Source organism: Lutjanus erythropterus, chromosome 22 (genome assembly GCF_056507025.1).
Source record: "Lutjanus erythropterus isolate fLutEry1 chromosome 22, fLutEry1.hap2, whole genome shotgun sequence".
In the NCBI taxonomy this organism is placed as follows: Eukaryota; Metazoa; Chordata; class Actinopteri; order Lutjaniformes; family Lutjanidae; genus Lutjanus; species Lutjanus erythropterus.
Window position 1 is genome coordinate 21,441,795 of NC_139338.1, and position 14,061 is coordinate 21,455,855.

Genomic DNA, 14,061 nt, shown 5'->3' on the forward strand with positions numbered 1-14,061 from the left:
ACAAATCAATTACCGGCTCGCCGGCTCCCGGCTCCGCCCGCCTCCCCGGAGCCTCTGAGGCGCGGACATTTTTATTCGGCAAAGAAGGTTTAACCGCCTCAAGGCCCAATCACTCATCTGTCCGCCGCGCTGACAACTGTAGTGTTAACCATTTATGAGGGACGGCCTCGCACATGTACTGCTCAGTCTTTCTAACCTTGGCCGTGTGATGAGAGAAAAACTCTTCAAAGTGCTGCGTCCTCCACCGAGATGTCTGTCAGGGACTTTACAGCTTAAAAAGCAGACTTTGTCCAAAAGCTGTAAAAGAAAAATGAGCGGCAGCTTTGAGAACCAGCGGCCTGTCACATTATTTTTTTAACCGTTCGCTCCTTTTTTTTTTTCCATTATCTCCCATTCTGCTAAGATCCTTCAACGTCAAATCTTTGGGTTCAGACCGCAAGCAACTCGATCATCTACCTACTATCCAAAAACATCATCGCAGACAGTCTGTGAAGCTTCATACTGTAGTTCAGACAGGTGGGTCACCCTCACACAAACTGCAACAGAAACAAACCGATTATCTGTGCTCAGTATGTCCAGAACGGGAGAAAAAAGAAGTCTTAAGGAATCACATGAAGGGGAAGTCTTGAAAATAAACAATCTCTGAGGAAAGAAAAGAGGTGAAACTGACTCAAATTACCACAGAAAGTCAAACAGAAATGGTATTAATGAGATGGAAATATCCACATGATTTTAATAAATGCCACTGGCTGTCATATTTTCACAATTCTCCTGCTTTAAAACTATCACAACAGGAAGAATACGGGGCATGAAGAGCGAGGCTACAGATTCTCTCTTTCTAATGGAAAAAATTACTATACAACTGCAGTCGAGTTGTAGATTATACAGCTACAGTGTAGTGATTATACATGTGAATGTATATGTACACGAGTATATATGCCAATGTGAATATGCACATGTATTTAGTTTCAAATAATCCAGATTTTTGATATGTTATAAATGATTTATTTATGAAAAAAGAGTTTCTGTTGCAGTTTGAGTGGGGACATGTCTATTATTCTCTGCCTTCATCCTCTTCTCTCCTCACCTTGTCAGATGTGCTCTGACCAACTGCACCCCTCTGCACTCTCATTAGCACACACACCTCCACACACAACCTGCCTCCACTTCCCACCTGCCATCTCTATTTCTGTCTTCTGCCTTTCTTTGCTCTTTTTTTTTCCTCCCCATCTCCTCCTCTCTCCTCTCCAACCCGATCTGTCCTTCCACCCACCCTCACCCCCCCCCTTTGCTTTTCACTCCCCTTCCCCTTCCTCTTCCTCCTCTCCTCTCCTCACCAACTTTTATTCTAGTCTGAGTGTCAGACTGGCATGTCTGACAGCCTGTGAAGTGCCAGCCTGAGGGTGTTTCTCAGCTGGAACATGCCCATCTGCAGTTGCAAGAGCTGCTCTGGCACTTCTGGCCTGCCTGAGCCAGGAGGTTGAGAACAGGAGTTTGGCCACCGTTGCAAAAAGTGGCCACTCGTCTGTCAGCGCTGTGACTCGGCCACTCATGTGCACAATGTTATTTGGTGCTGCTCCCTGCACAGATGAGGGCGAGAGAAGCCTGCAGAGGTGCTCTGGTTGTTTCCGGGTGTTTGAGCTGATACATAATTCAGGACAGATTCCAGGATACATCACACTGTGTATTAGATTTATATCCACATAAAGGAGCAGTATGTAATCCTGTACATTTGTTCTGTGGGTTGGACACATGTATACGGTGCTGCAGTATCCAGTATGCTAAGTTTTTATGCCGTTTCTTTTTTAAATTTATTCTTCTTTAGGCTTGCTTTTAACTTTTATGTGTCTGTACATTTTTCTGCTATTTTCTATTTTAGGTCTACTGCTGTCTCGATCTGTTAGTTTCTTTGTGTTATTAAGTGACTTTGGTGAATCCAACCTAACTTTTAAAAACACATAAGTCACACAATAACGCAAACAAAGGAACCGATCAAGGTACCAGAAGACCAGCAACTTCCATGTTCTGGGAGGTAAAATTACTGATTTTGCCAATGGAGTTTGGTTGGAGTGGAGAGAGTGATACTTAGCTCATAATAACAGTGGTTTCCCTGCTGACCCTGTAGCACAGCAGTACATTGCTGCTTGTGTGCTGATCGTAATCTACTGTAGGTAATCTCAACTATTCCTTTAAACTGAACAATGCATTTAACATATTGTGTTTGTGTTTATATGTCTGTATTTAAATTGTTGTAGTAACAGTAGTTGTTGCCGTTTGGCTGCTGTAATTATGTTCTGTACTGTTGCTGCTAGATGATCCATCCATCCATTATCTTAAACACAATATCTCTGGCAGCTCTTACCTCCTGATTGGCTGCTGTGAGCTCCTCCTCCAAGGCAGACACCCTCTCCAGTGACACTCGTAGTCTCTCCCGTACCTAAAAATAAAAAATAAAAGTCATGATCTGCACGTATATCTCCTCTCTGATTGACTATCTTTATGCATTTGCGCCAAGCTGGACTGATATCCAAAGGTCTGGCAGAAAAATGCACTCAATCCCCCCCAACTGACTCTTGTTTACATCCCAGTCAAGGCAATCAAGGGTTAACACAGCAGACAAGAAACCCTGCTGCTGCTGCAGCGGAAAGAACTGTCCTCTTTTCCTCCTTTAGCCTCACAATAACACTTTGCTGCGGCTTCAAAGCAGTTATGAGGCTCTTATTGCTTTTAAAGCACCAGTTGCTGGGAGGAGATTCCCCTCCTACACTCCTCTCCTCCTCTGTGAACTTGGAGAAACTCAGGATGGCTTCTCTTAGGATTGTCGCGGCTGCGGTGGAGCAATTACTTGCACCGCGTGGTGACCAGGCACCGCCGCTGGCCCAACAGAATGCCAGAAGTCAGAGGAGGCTGATCCTGGATTAGAAGTTAGCTGGGGTCCGAGTCCACCGCCCCCCCCCCACTGCTGCCCAAGACAGCTTTTATTCCCTTGAACAGCGATTGGACACGCTTTGTAAATGATGGCTTTTAGAGGACAGGATGAATGGATTAGAGGGCGGTGGTGATATCACACAGAGGGCTGAGGTCACAAATCAACACGCTGTCAGGAGGCTGTAGAGGCTGCACTCTTACAAATAAAGGTACTCACTAGAACCATAAGGGGTTCGACTGCATGTCCCAGCACCAATAGCACCAAGGTTCCAAGAATCTTGAACGGAACCCCTTTGAGAATGAGAGCTAATTTGGAGGAAAAAGACCTTCAGAGAATGAAGGTTTATATATACAACCATATGTGAAAGATTTCACCCATAACCACTGAGGAGGGATTGTACAGAGAACCCTTCTATGGTGTGATGGTTCCACCCAGGACCCCCTCTGGAGGTTGCATCCAGAACCTTTCCGTCTTCTAAGGATGCTAACAAGAACCCAGTCCAGGGGTTCTACTAGGAATCCTTTTACATTCCAATGGTTTTATCTAGAACCCACCCTGGGGGTTCTACCAAGAACTCTTACATTAGAAGGGTTGCATCTAGAACCCATCCAGGCGGCTCTACTGAGAACACTTATTTTCCACAGGGTTTTATCCATAACTCACCCCTGCATTTTACAGAGAACCCTTTAATGTTCCAAGGGTTTTTATCTAGAACGATCCCAGAGGCTTTACTGAAAACCATTTCACTATCCAAGGGGTTTATCTAGAACCCACCCTCACATTTTACAGAGAACCTTTTTAGATAATGGTACAAAGAACTTAAGTTCTTAAGGAAAACCCTAATCTTACAAAGACTGACAAACCCTTTCTTTAAAAAATCAAAGTTCTTTGCATGCAAAGGTTCTGAGTAGAATCTCAGCTTTCAGGGTTCTTCCTGAAGGGCTGAAACCCTTTGGAAACCCTTATTTTCAACAGTGTGAAACCAACAGATGATGCCAAGAAACAGAAAACTTCAAATGTAAACGACCTAAATCATATAAGAGCCAGACTCAAGAGACACAGCGATTCCTGACGCCACCGTACACGCCGCTGACGCACACACCCTGATATTAAAATGATGTTCTAATGGAGGCTCACTCACCTTCTCATCGAGGGCTTTATGGTGTTCAAACAAGGACTTGAGCGCTTTGAGGACCTCGACTTCACTGGAGACCCCCGACGGAGACTGAGCCTGCCGCTTCACCACCGTCATTCGAAGTGACCGCTCGTGTCTGGACACCAGGCACTCCAGATGTTCCAACAGTAGCTGAAGAGGCACAGAGGGAAAAATCGCCGTTATCATCATCATCATCCCGATCGGAAAAGAAGAAATCCTCCTCACAGCAGCATAATTAAGTGAGGTGCTGGTAAAACATGAGCATAATGTGAAAGAATCCAAAATGAGAGCTCAGCTTGAGATCCACTTAATTTAAGCAGTGGAAGAACAAACAATGCATCCTTGTGTGCTTCACCGGGTTCCCTCCTGGATCTTAAAGACAAATCAACAACATAATAAGGCTGCTATATAAAAAAAAAATTCAAAGAATAATACAAATGTAATAAGTGGATCAATGCTTGTTCAGGCTTGCCGAAAGAAAATAATGAGCCCAAAGAAGCTCAGGTGGAAAAACATGTTGTATAAACACCAAAATCATATTTCACATTACATTCGATTTAGGGTTGTTCAAATACTGATACCAGTATTGGAAAACACCTCCCATACTGCCTGAAATACTGGAATCTTATCAGCGAGTAATCAAGTCTCTGCACTGATCTGATACCACGTCATTTATTAACCCTGAAATGGGACCCTGTCACTTCCCAGCAGTGTCCCATAAAGCCATGTTCTAAGGCTTTTATTGTTGCTATAGTCCTTCATGTTTTCATGTGAACTGTTAATTCTTATTATTTGTGTTACTGGAGTCAAAACTTAAGCTATTTTAACAGACTGTATTAAGAAACTCTTGATTTTTTTTCCCCTCAAAGTCCTTATAAAAGGTATTTAAAGCCACACAAAATGCAATAAATCACAGATATAGTTGGCTAGTTTTGTCAGTAATAGTAATAGTAAATAATAGTAGTTGCATGTAATTAGTTAGTCTCCAGCGTTGCTAGTATCCTAATAGATGTTTGTGTGAAATTTTGTTATAATTAGTGTATGCTATCTATGGCCCGGAAATGTGTTTTGCAAGGTGTGGACATTTGTGCCAAGTTTGAAGAAATTCCCTCAAAAATATTGCATTCCTAAGAATCATAGGTGAGACACAAAAATAGAATAAATAAAAAAATACAATAAAAAAGAAATTAAAAAAAACAACACCAATGTAAGTAAATAATGAGAAATGAGTGCTAAGAAAACCATACAGAAAATAAAAACAAAAGCAAATTTAAAAGTTACAAATTAATAAACTATAACAGCTTAAAGGTTGGAGGGAATTTGAGACGCAAAATTTATTTGTTTGCTTGAAAACTAACATGTTGGACCTTGTTAGAGAAAAGTTATTAAAGAAAAAAAAAAAAAAGTCTACTCAAATGTAACTGTAATCCTTCCAGCAGTGCACAAAGGGATTATGCTAATCTCGGTTGCTAGGTAGCGCGTCAACTGCCAGCAGAGAGCTTCACAAGGACGGACGAGATGAGCTGCAGAGCTGGAGGGTTGACTTCAGGAAAAGAACTGGGAGTAAACAACTGGGCTGTGACTGGGAGACAGAACTCCAGTTAGGCTTTGGTGGATAAAACACGATCCACTCCCGTTTCTCGCTCTGTTGCGAGATCAGAGTATCGATAATCTGCTTTCATTTCCCCTCATCGGTGCTGGATCGTGGAAAACGCTGCAGCACTTTCGTGGCGATGCACATCTCAATGCTTCATTCCCTCTCGGAAGCTGTCCACCGACATGATATTATATCCCCAAGATAATGATCTGGTTGGAGTGTTAAGTTCCAGCTCGGCTCGAAAAGATCTCCCCATTCTTTCCCCCGAAAAGCCTCACTGGCTTCATCCCTGACATACCTTCGCTTCACTAGTCTAAACATCCCCCGCTGAAGGCTGCAGCTGGATTAAATGTATTCTGTGGTTAACCACTGGTTAGGAAATCGAGATCCCACTTGGATCGCTGGTGAACTGAGAGAGCCTGCATTTTTAACAGCGTTAAACAGTAAGAATGATATTCTTCCTCTTACCTGTAGTGCTATTTATTCAGCTAGGCTGTTTTGGTTGCTGAGTTTTGGAGATATCGGATGTCTGCCTTGTCTTGTACATAATGGAACTACATTCTGTTTGTGGTGCTCAAAACGCAAAAGACAAACCAAAACACGCACAAGAGAAACAAACAAACAAAAAAAATAAATCTGAAAAACTCAACAGCAATGTCTCTTTCCAGAAATCATGACTCATGACTCGCTACGGTAGAATGAAAATAGTTCCTACTTGAAAGTGACTCACAGAAAGGTCTGTGGATTATCTTGAGTAACCGGGTCATGAGTTCTGGTAAGAAGGTTTTCTTTTTTTTTTTTCACATTTTGGCCAAGTGCCATCTACTTCCATAATATCCAGAAATATCTACGGCAGATACCTCCAAAACGCTGCAGCTCACACCAAAACTATCCAGACGGAAAAACGGCACTACAGGCCAGAGGAATAATACATACTCTTGTCCCTAATGCAGGGTTTCCCATAGTGGGGTGCACCAGCTGCCTCTGACACATATTACACAATAGAACAACATTTGATTTGTTTTTAGATGTTTTATTACAGACAGTGAACACTGTTTCCTCTGTACTTTTAATGCAGCTGTGGTGCTTTGGCCAATAACTCTAGTTTTATCTCGTACTTATGCTGTTCTACTGTTAAAAATCTTTTTAATTAATATATAATCATTGCTTTTAAAACATGTGGACGACACTGACATCAGTTATAGTTGCTGGGGACCTCCTGGGAGCCCCTCAAGGACCCCCGGGGGTCCCCGGACCCATTTGAGAGCCACTGCTCTGGGGGGGCAGGCAAGTGGAAAAACGCAATGGAGGTGTAATGGTGTCATTTTGTTGTTATTACTACGGGGGTTACTGGGTCTACTCACACATCTCTCTGTCTTCAATCAGCGTGAGAGATACTGTATGTGTTTGTGAGCCTGTGCATGAGTCATTCTCTTTGTTCTGTATGTGGCAGATTGTGTGTAACTTTACTGTAATCTAATTCAAATTGTTGCATATCTTAAATAGCATCTGAATGTGCCACTTTCACCATAATGAGACACCATAAATAGGCTATTTTGATGTTTTTTTTTTTCTTCTTTTTGTTTTTTTTTTTTTTGAACTTATGTCAGTGATAAAGGACAAAAAAGGATGAGTATTGCACATCAAAAGCATCACCAGCAAGTCACAGTTTCCAACAAAAAAAAAATTAAAAATACAATATACACAAAAACGATAGGGTCAGTTTATCAGTCAAAAATTAAATTGGTCCAACAGAATAGCTTAATGCTGAAATAATCACATTAATCACATGGAAATACTTTTCATAATTTAATGAAGTTAATTCAAATAATAACTTTTGATTCTAACTTAAGCCTATACATAAGTAAGCATGTACAAAGTACACAGCTCGAGTATTTGTTGAACTATTCCTTTAACCACGTGCTGTAAACACACCACCTTCCAGTAAACAACATTCACCCATATATGGTGCCAAATAAAGTACAAAACAGTCAGCAAAACTGGCATCCCTTATCCAAATCTAATCAATAGCATGACGTCTGAGCATCCAGCATCTGGTTTTTATCTGTTGCTATGGGAAATAACACAAACTTTCAGAGAAACAGGGACACAAGCCACAATATTTTATTTCCTCTTTGTTCCCACTGCAAAATGAGCGCATCTTATTTTTCCATGTAGGATGGGGAGACACATTTAGCAGGCAGAGGTGATCAGGATCTCTGCAGGAGTGGGTGGTAACGGTTTGAAATCCTATACATACACAGAATATCGGTATGTGTGTGCATATAGAGCTGGAAAAAGACCTCATGCAGACCTCCAGTGTAGCTGAACTGAGAAAGAGCGTTGTCTCTTTTCTTGTCTCTCCGATACAACTGTCTCATCACAACTGTCTCATCAGCAGCCATCATGTCTACTCACTCCTGCACAGTCAACAAAATGCTCGCTGCTGAATCAATCACAAAGTGAACCGAGTTCTGCCTTAGGTAATGTATCCAGGACAACAACATCTACAGTCTCCTGTTGTGTAAATATTTTCATCCTCTATCTGTTGCTCATATCACGTCTCTGCGTGCCTTAAGTTTATGAATTTACATGCATGTCATTTGGTCTCGATGCTCATCTGAAAAACAACAGATAAAGTTAACTTGTCTTTCCACTGTCACCACATCTGTTGTCAGCTCCTCAGTCCACTGACTGCCTGCACATGCCTTCCAAGATTTAATTATGAACTGTAAAACCCTGTCAGCGACAAAACCAAGCGTAATTAAAGCTTGCTTGGTAATTGCCCATCTGAAAGATTCGAGGTGATAATAAAGTGAGAGAGTGAAAATGACTTTTGTCTGTCCCCGTTTCTTGCGCCTCACCTCCCTCTCCTCTGCTCGCCTCAGCCGCTTGTTGTGCTAAAATATTCTGCCTCCACCCAGAGAAAAGATTGTGCAAGACTGTAAATCCACACTTAATCAGCAGTGGGATGGAAAACAGAGTCTTATCTGTCAACAGCAGAGTGTGTTTACTGCTTTAAAAAGGGAATGTTGTTTATTGAAGATGCAGGACTTTCAGCTCCACAAAATCGAGCTGATCCGTTAATGTCTGTAGTTGTTTTTTCTCTCAGAAATACTTTGACCTGGACACTGCAGGGCATCAGCGCCATTTGGACTTAGTTTTACTGTTGAGCGGCCATCCATGTGAAGCAAGTGGAAAAATGTTCAGGCAGAATGTGAGGAGCTAATGAGGTATGTCTGGGAATTGGAAACAGACAGTGCGCATGGTTGCTTCACTGCTTCTGCAGCCTTAAAAACGTACCCTGCTTAAGTTTTTCTCGGGGTGCCGTCTATCGCACTGTGCTGTAGTTGTTCGTTTTCTGCAGCTGACGTGACACATTTGAGGCGAGTTGCGAAACTTTAGAGAAACTTGCAGAATGTAAATGTCAGGGGGGTGGATGTGGAAAAAACAATCATCACAGACTTGATTCCTGGTTGAAAATGTCAGAACAACAATTATGATGGTCTCTCTGTTCACAGAAACTAATGGATGTCATGGTGTCATTGTCAAGATAATTTGCACTTCTTAAGTCCCGCCTCTTTGTACTCTGTGCTCCAATAACAGTTGAGTAAAGTGGGTACCTGGCTGAACCTCGGTCAGCTTTCTCCTTTCCTGTTTCCTCTACTAAAATATGCTACGTGCTTAGCTCATCCAAAGAAAACAAATTTGAAAAATACTGACAAGATGTTGCTGGTGGGTCAATAAAAGAAACATATTTACAGTCACATCATAATTTAGCTAATGGTAGCAAAAAATTAACTAGCTGGCTAATCTACATCAATCATTAGCAAAAAGTAATGTTAGCAAAATGCTAGGTAGTTAGCTAGCTAATCTACATCAATTGTTAGGTAGCAAAATAGCTAGCTAATTCCCACAAATTGTTACCTGGCTAGTGACCTCTGACAGGTAATGTTAGCCTAATGCTAGCTAATTATGTAGCTAATCTCCATCAATAGGTAGTTAGTTAGCTAGCATTTTGCTAACATCAGCTAACTTAAAATGTGAATATATTGCTCTTGCAGGTCCACAAACATATCCTCTTTCTTTTGTTTTTTTTTTAACTTTAGTAAAATTCCCATTTGCACCATAAGGGTGGTTGGAGGAGGGGTTTAATGAAGGGTCAGCTGGTGGCAGTATAATCAACTGAGTGAATGTTTTAAGATGTGTGTTAGCGCTGTCCTCACCCTGGTGTTGTTCCTCTCAGCTTTGAGCTCTGAGATCTCCTCCTCCTTCTCCAGCAGCTGCTCCCTGCAGGCGTTCAGCTCCTTGGTCAGCGCGGCAAACTCCTGAGCAACAAGAAGAAGAAGAAAGAGAAAGGGAAGAGACGGGTCAGCATCACACAACACTCTGCAACGGCCCTATATGATGATGTAACGCAGAAAGCAAAAGCAGGGTTTGTTACATGGAAGCACGGGCCGATGAAAATATAGAGAGGACACTCAAACGTGGAAGAGCTTTTACTGCAAGTTATTGATGTAACTGCAGATATACCATACCTGCATTGCTGTATTTATACCTTTCAAATTAAAACCTGTTTGATTATATATTTTCAACTAATATTTTTGAAATTGAGTTAAATTAGCCTTTTGGGTAACACTGGCACATAATAATTTCTCCTGTACCTAAAGATAACTAAAGTAAAGTAACAAAAGCTGCTAAAACAGAAAATAACTTGGAAAGCACACGTCACTGTTAATAATATTCATTGGTTAAGATTAAAATATAGTTTAGATCATAAAAAAGCTTGACCACAACGTTACTGCTTCTATTACAGCTGTCAAACTGACACACAGGAAAGAAAAGGCAGAACATGTAATAAATCAAAAGCAATCTATTCACATTAAAGCCCAAGAATCAAGGTTACAACCACAGGCGTTTCAAAGAAGTGTGGGTCAAAAATGAAGCTGGAAAATATTACAGTCCCTCAGTGACACACACAGATGTAGGTGGTTTCCCTTCTGGCAAACACTAACAACTACTGTGCACACAAAGCACAGAAAATATGCTTTAATATGCTCTTATTCTTATGTGTTTAGTTACTGGTGCTATTATTGACTTAATGTATCTAATAGAAAGAGACCAGTGCCATTCCTGTACATCTGAGAACAAAGGTTCAATCCCCGGTGCAATGAAGGGAGAGGATTGAACCGTCTCGTGGTAATCTGTGATGAAAGAGGATTGGCTCCATACAGAGGTGGAGGCACGGTGCCAGGTGTGGTGGATTTACACCTCCTGCGCTGAGTGACAACACGAGGGAGGACGGCGCGGTAGTACTACACGGTCAACGCCGCGGACAACAGCTGAGAGGACAGACTGTGAGGCTGCTGTGTGTGATGGAGCAGCAGGTGGAGGAGCTGCATCAGGACAGCAGATTGTACTTTTAGTCATATGAATATTTTTTTTCCATATGATGATTATGGAAATAATGATAAGAACAAAGATGATGCAACAAAAAATAAGGAGAAGAAAAAGATGGTGGGGAACAGGAAGAGAAGAAGAAGAATGCGGGAAAGAAGAGAAGGAGAACAAGGGAAGCTGGAGGAAAAAAGATGGGAAGACGAAAAAGAAAAAGAGAAAGAGATATGAGGAGTAGAAGAAAGAAGTGAAGAAGAAGATGAAGAAGAAGAAAATATGTAGAAAAAGAGGAAGAGAAGGAGGATGAGGGGGTGGTGTGGCAAAGGAAGAGAAGGAGAAGAACAATGAGGAGAGAAAGAAGAAAAGGAGGAGAAGAAGAGGAAGTAGAGGAAGAAGATGGAAAAGTGGGAAGAAAAATAAGAACAAAAAGGAGGAGGAGGAGGAGGAAGAGGATGAGAAAAAGGAGAAGATGGAGGGCAAAACAGGAGAAGACAGAGAGTGAAAAGAGAGAGGAGGAGAAGAAGAACAGGGATCAGGAAAGAAAGATAAACAGGAGAGAAGGAGGAGAAAAATTGGTAGGGAAAAGGAAGAGAGAAGAAGACAAATTATGAGAAGGAAGCAAAGATATAAATTAGAAGAAGAAGAGGGAGAAAGGAGGAGGAGGAGAAAGAAGGAGGAGAAAAAAATTGAAGGGAAAGGGGGAGGAAGATGATAGTGAGAAGGGAAAGAGGATGAGCAGGAGATGAATGAAGAGGAGAAGAAGAGAGAGGTGAAAAGGGAGGAGGAGGAGGAGAAGCAGCAGAAATAGATAGAGAAATAAGAAGGAGCAGAAGAAGAAGGGGGATGAAGAGGAGGAGGAGGGTGAGAAGGAAAATGATGAGGAGAGAAAGAAGCTAAGCAGGAGAAGAAGAAAAGAACAAGGTGAAAAAGAAAGTGGAGGAAAAAATGAAGAGCTGGGGAACAGAAGAACATCAACAGTATTAAGAGAAAGAGGATTATCAGAAGAACTACAGAAGAAGAAGAAGAAGAAAAGGAAGAAAGGGGAAGAAAATGACAATTAAATTAACCAAAACATTTCTGTTTTCAGAGCAGCTCATCTTCATTGAGGATAAAGACAAAATAATAAAATAATCAAAACACTTTAAAGGCTCATTTCAAACAGAAAAACAAAAGCAAACGTTTGCAAATGTGAATCTGACATTCATACGTCCTTTTTTCTGTGGACAGACTCAGACTGGGCAACAAATCCATATAATATCTTATCGTGATATGAAACCACATATTGTCTTACATTTTGGATATCGTGATATAGAATAACTGTGGTCTTTTTCTGTTATTTTTAAGGTTGTGATGTGATTTTCAGACTGTTCTAAACCACACAAAGTCCTCCACATCTGTAGCTTTCCTAAACACAGATCTGATTCACGAACGACGTCTGTAGTTTTGAGCGATACGACTGTGACGATTCTATCAAACCATCCTGAGAGGAAGAGAGACGGCCTGTCGCTCAGGAAAGCCTTCAAACCTTCGTCCCTGTCATCGCGGTCTAAATTAAGACATCGAGTCTTTGGAGCGGGTCACGTCAGGCAGGTAGAGTCACCAAACAGAGACACAACTGTCTCAACAACAAACAGCAGTCTGTGTTTGATTTCAGAATCAAAAAAACAAGAAAACGTGTGTATTTATTTGAATGCGCAGTACTGCAGGAATTGATACACACAGCAGCACACAATACGATCAGACAAAACAAGTACAATTAGTTGATCAAAACAAAATTAGCTGCCAACTATTTTGAAATGTAAGGAATTTTCTTTATCATTTATCATAGTAAATGAAAAGTATTTGGGCTTTTTGATTTAATTTGTTTGAACAAAAGAAGCAATTTGAAGATGTCGCTAAGATGTGTCTACCTGAGCACAGATTGTGATTCAGAATCTGTGCACCATCTGCCCTTCAGGAGACAAGGACAATAACTCAGTGTTACAAACTCCAGGGAGTGAGACAATATTGTGTCTCACAGCTACAGCGGCGCAACAAATCCTTATAGACCTTATAGAGCGACAAATCCCCTGCACAAAGACACCATACGCCACGAAAATCCCCAAATTACCACCGACTCTCACTCTGTGTTATGAGCCAAGGCTCTGAAAGAGTCAAGTGGATTTACTGATGTGATCGCAGGCTAGATTTAAGGACACAACATGCAACATAAGCAAAGGAACTTGGGCTTTCTTTCCTAGGGGATTAACCAGAGCTGCAGTCTTTGGTCATACCTGAACTCTGGTGAGTAATCGTGGGACAGATAATTGATCTGTGTATCCTCCGTATTACAGAAACTCCCTGTCTTAAGTTTTAAATTAAGATAGGAAGAACCCAAGATTTTGTCCCAGTTTGGTATTACAGAAGCAAATCCTAATGAACTTTAGGAATCTTATCTTATCTTAAGTTGGGAAAGTATCATTTATCAACTTTCATGTCTGTTACCTAGCAACTTTTCTCATCTCGCCAAGACAAACAACTTTTCTAAACATTGTGTTTCTTTATCATTGAAGCACATACAGTGAAACATAAGAAAATGAGAAAAAACGATTGGTACTTGACCACAAGGCAGATGAGTTCAAAGTGTTGGTATCTACAGAGAAATCAAAAGATGTTATTGTTAGAAAATTTACAACAAAGCTAACTCCTTAGCTTGCCCAACACTATTTTCGTTAGCTAAGACTACTGTTAGCTAATGTTAGATAACACTACCATTAGCTACTTTTAGTTAACACTGTCATTAACTACTATTAGATAACATTACGTTGTTAGCTAACGCTACCATTAGCTAATGTTGGATAACACTACCATTAGCTAATGTTAGCAAACACTATAATTTTCAATTTTACCTGACTAAAAGTTAGCTACTATAGGTGGAAAAGTGAAGAGTAGGATCACTTAATTGTTATCCTAACATTGAGAGTTAATTGAAGATTTTGGGAA

General features: G+C 41.0%; 1 protein-coding gene across 1 annotated transcript in view; it reads right to left on the reverse strand.

Annotated features, from left to right (window-relative positions):
• ppfia2 (PTPRF interacting protein alpha 2) overlaps positions 1–14,061 on the reverse strand; it is a 235,853-nt gene that overhangs the window by 76,440 nt on the left and 145,352 nt on the right. The window contains exons 3-5 of the mRNA XM_084711099.1: positions 9,909–10,010; positions 4,071–4,235; positions 2,363–2,437 (exon numbers count right to left, since the gene is read on the reverse strand). Of these exons, the coding sequence (XP_084567225.1) occupies positions 2,363–2,437; positions 4,071–4,235; positions 9,909–10,010 (342 nt within the window). The remainder of the gene's footprint in view (positions 1–2,362; positions 2,438–4,070; positions 4,236–9,908; positions 10,011–14,061) is intronic.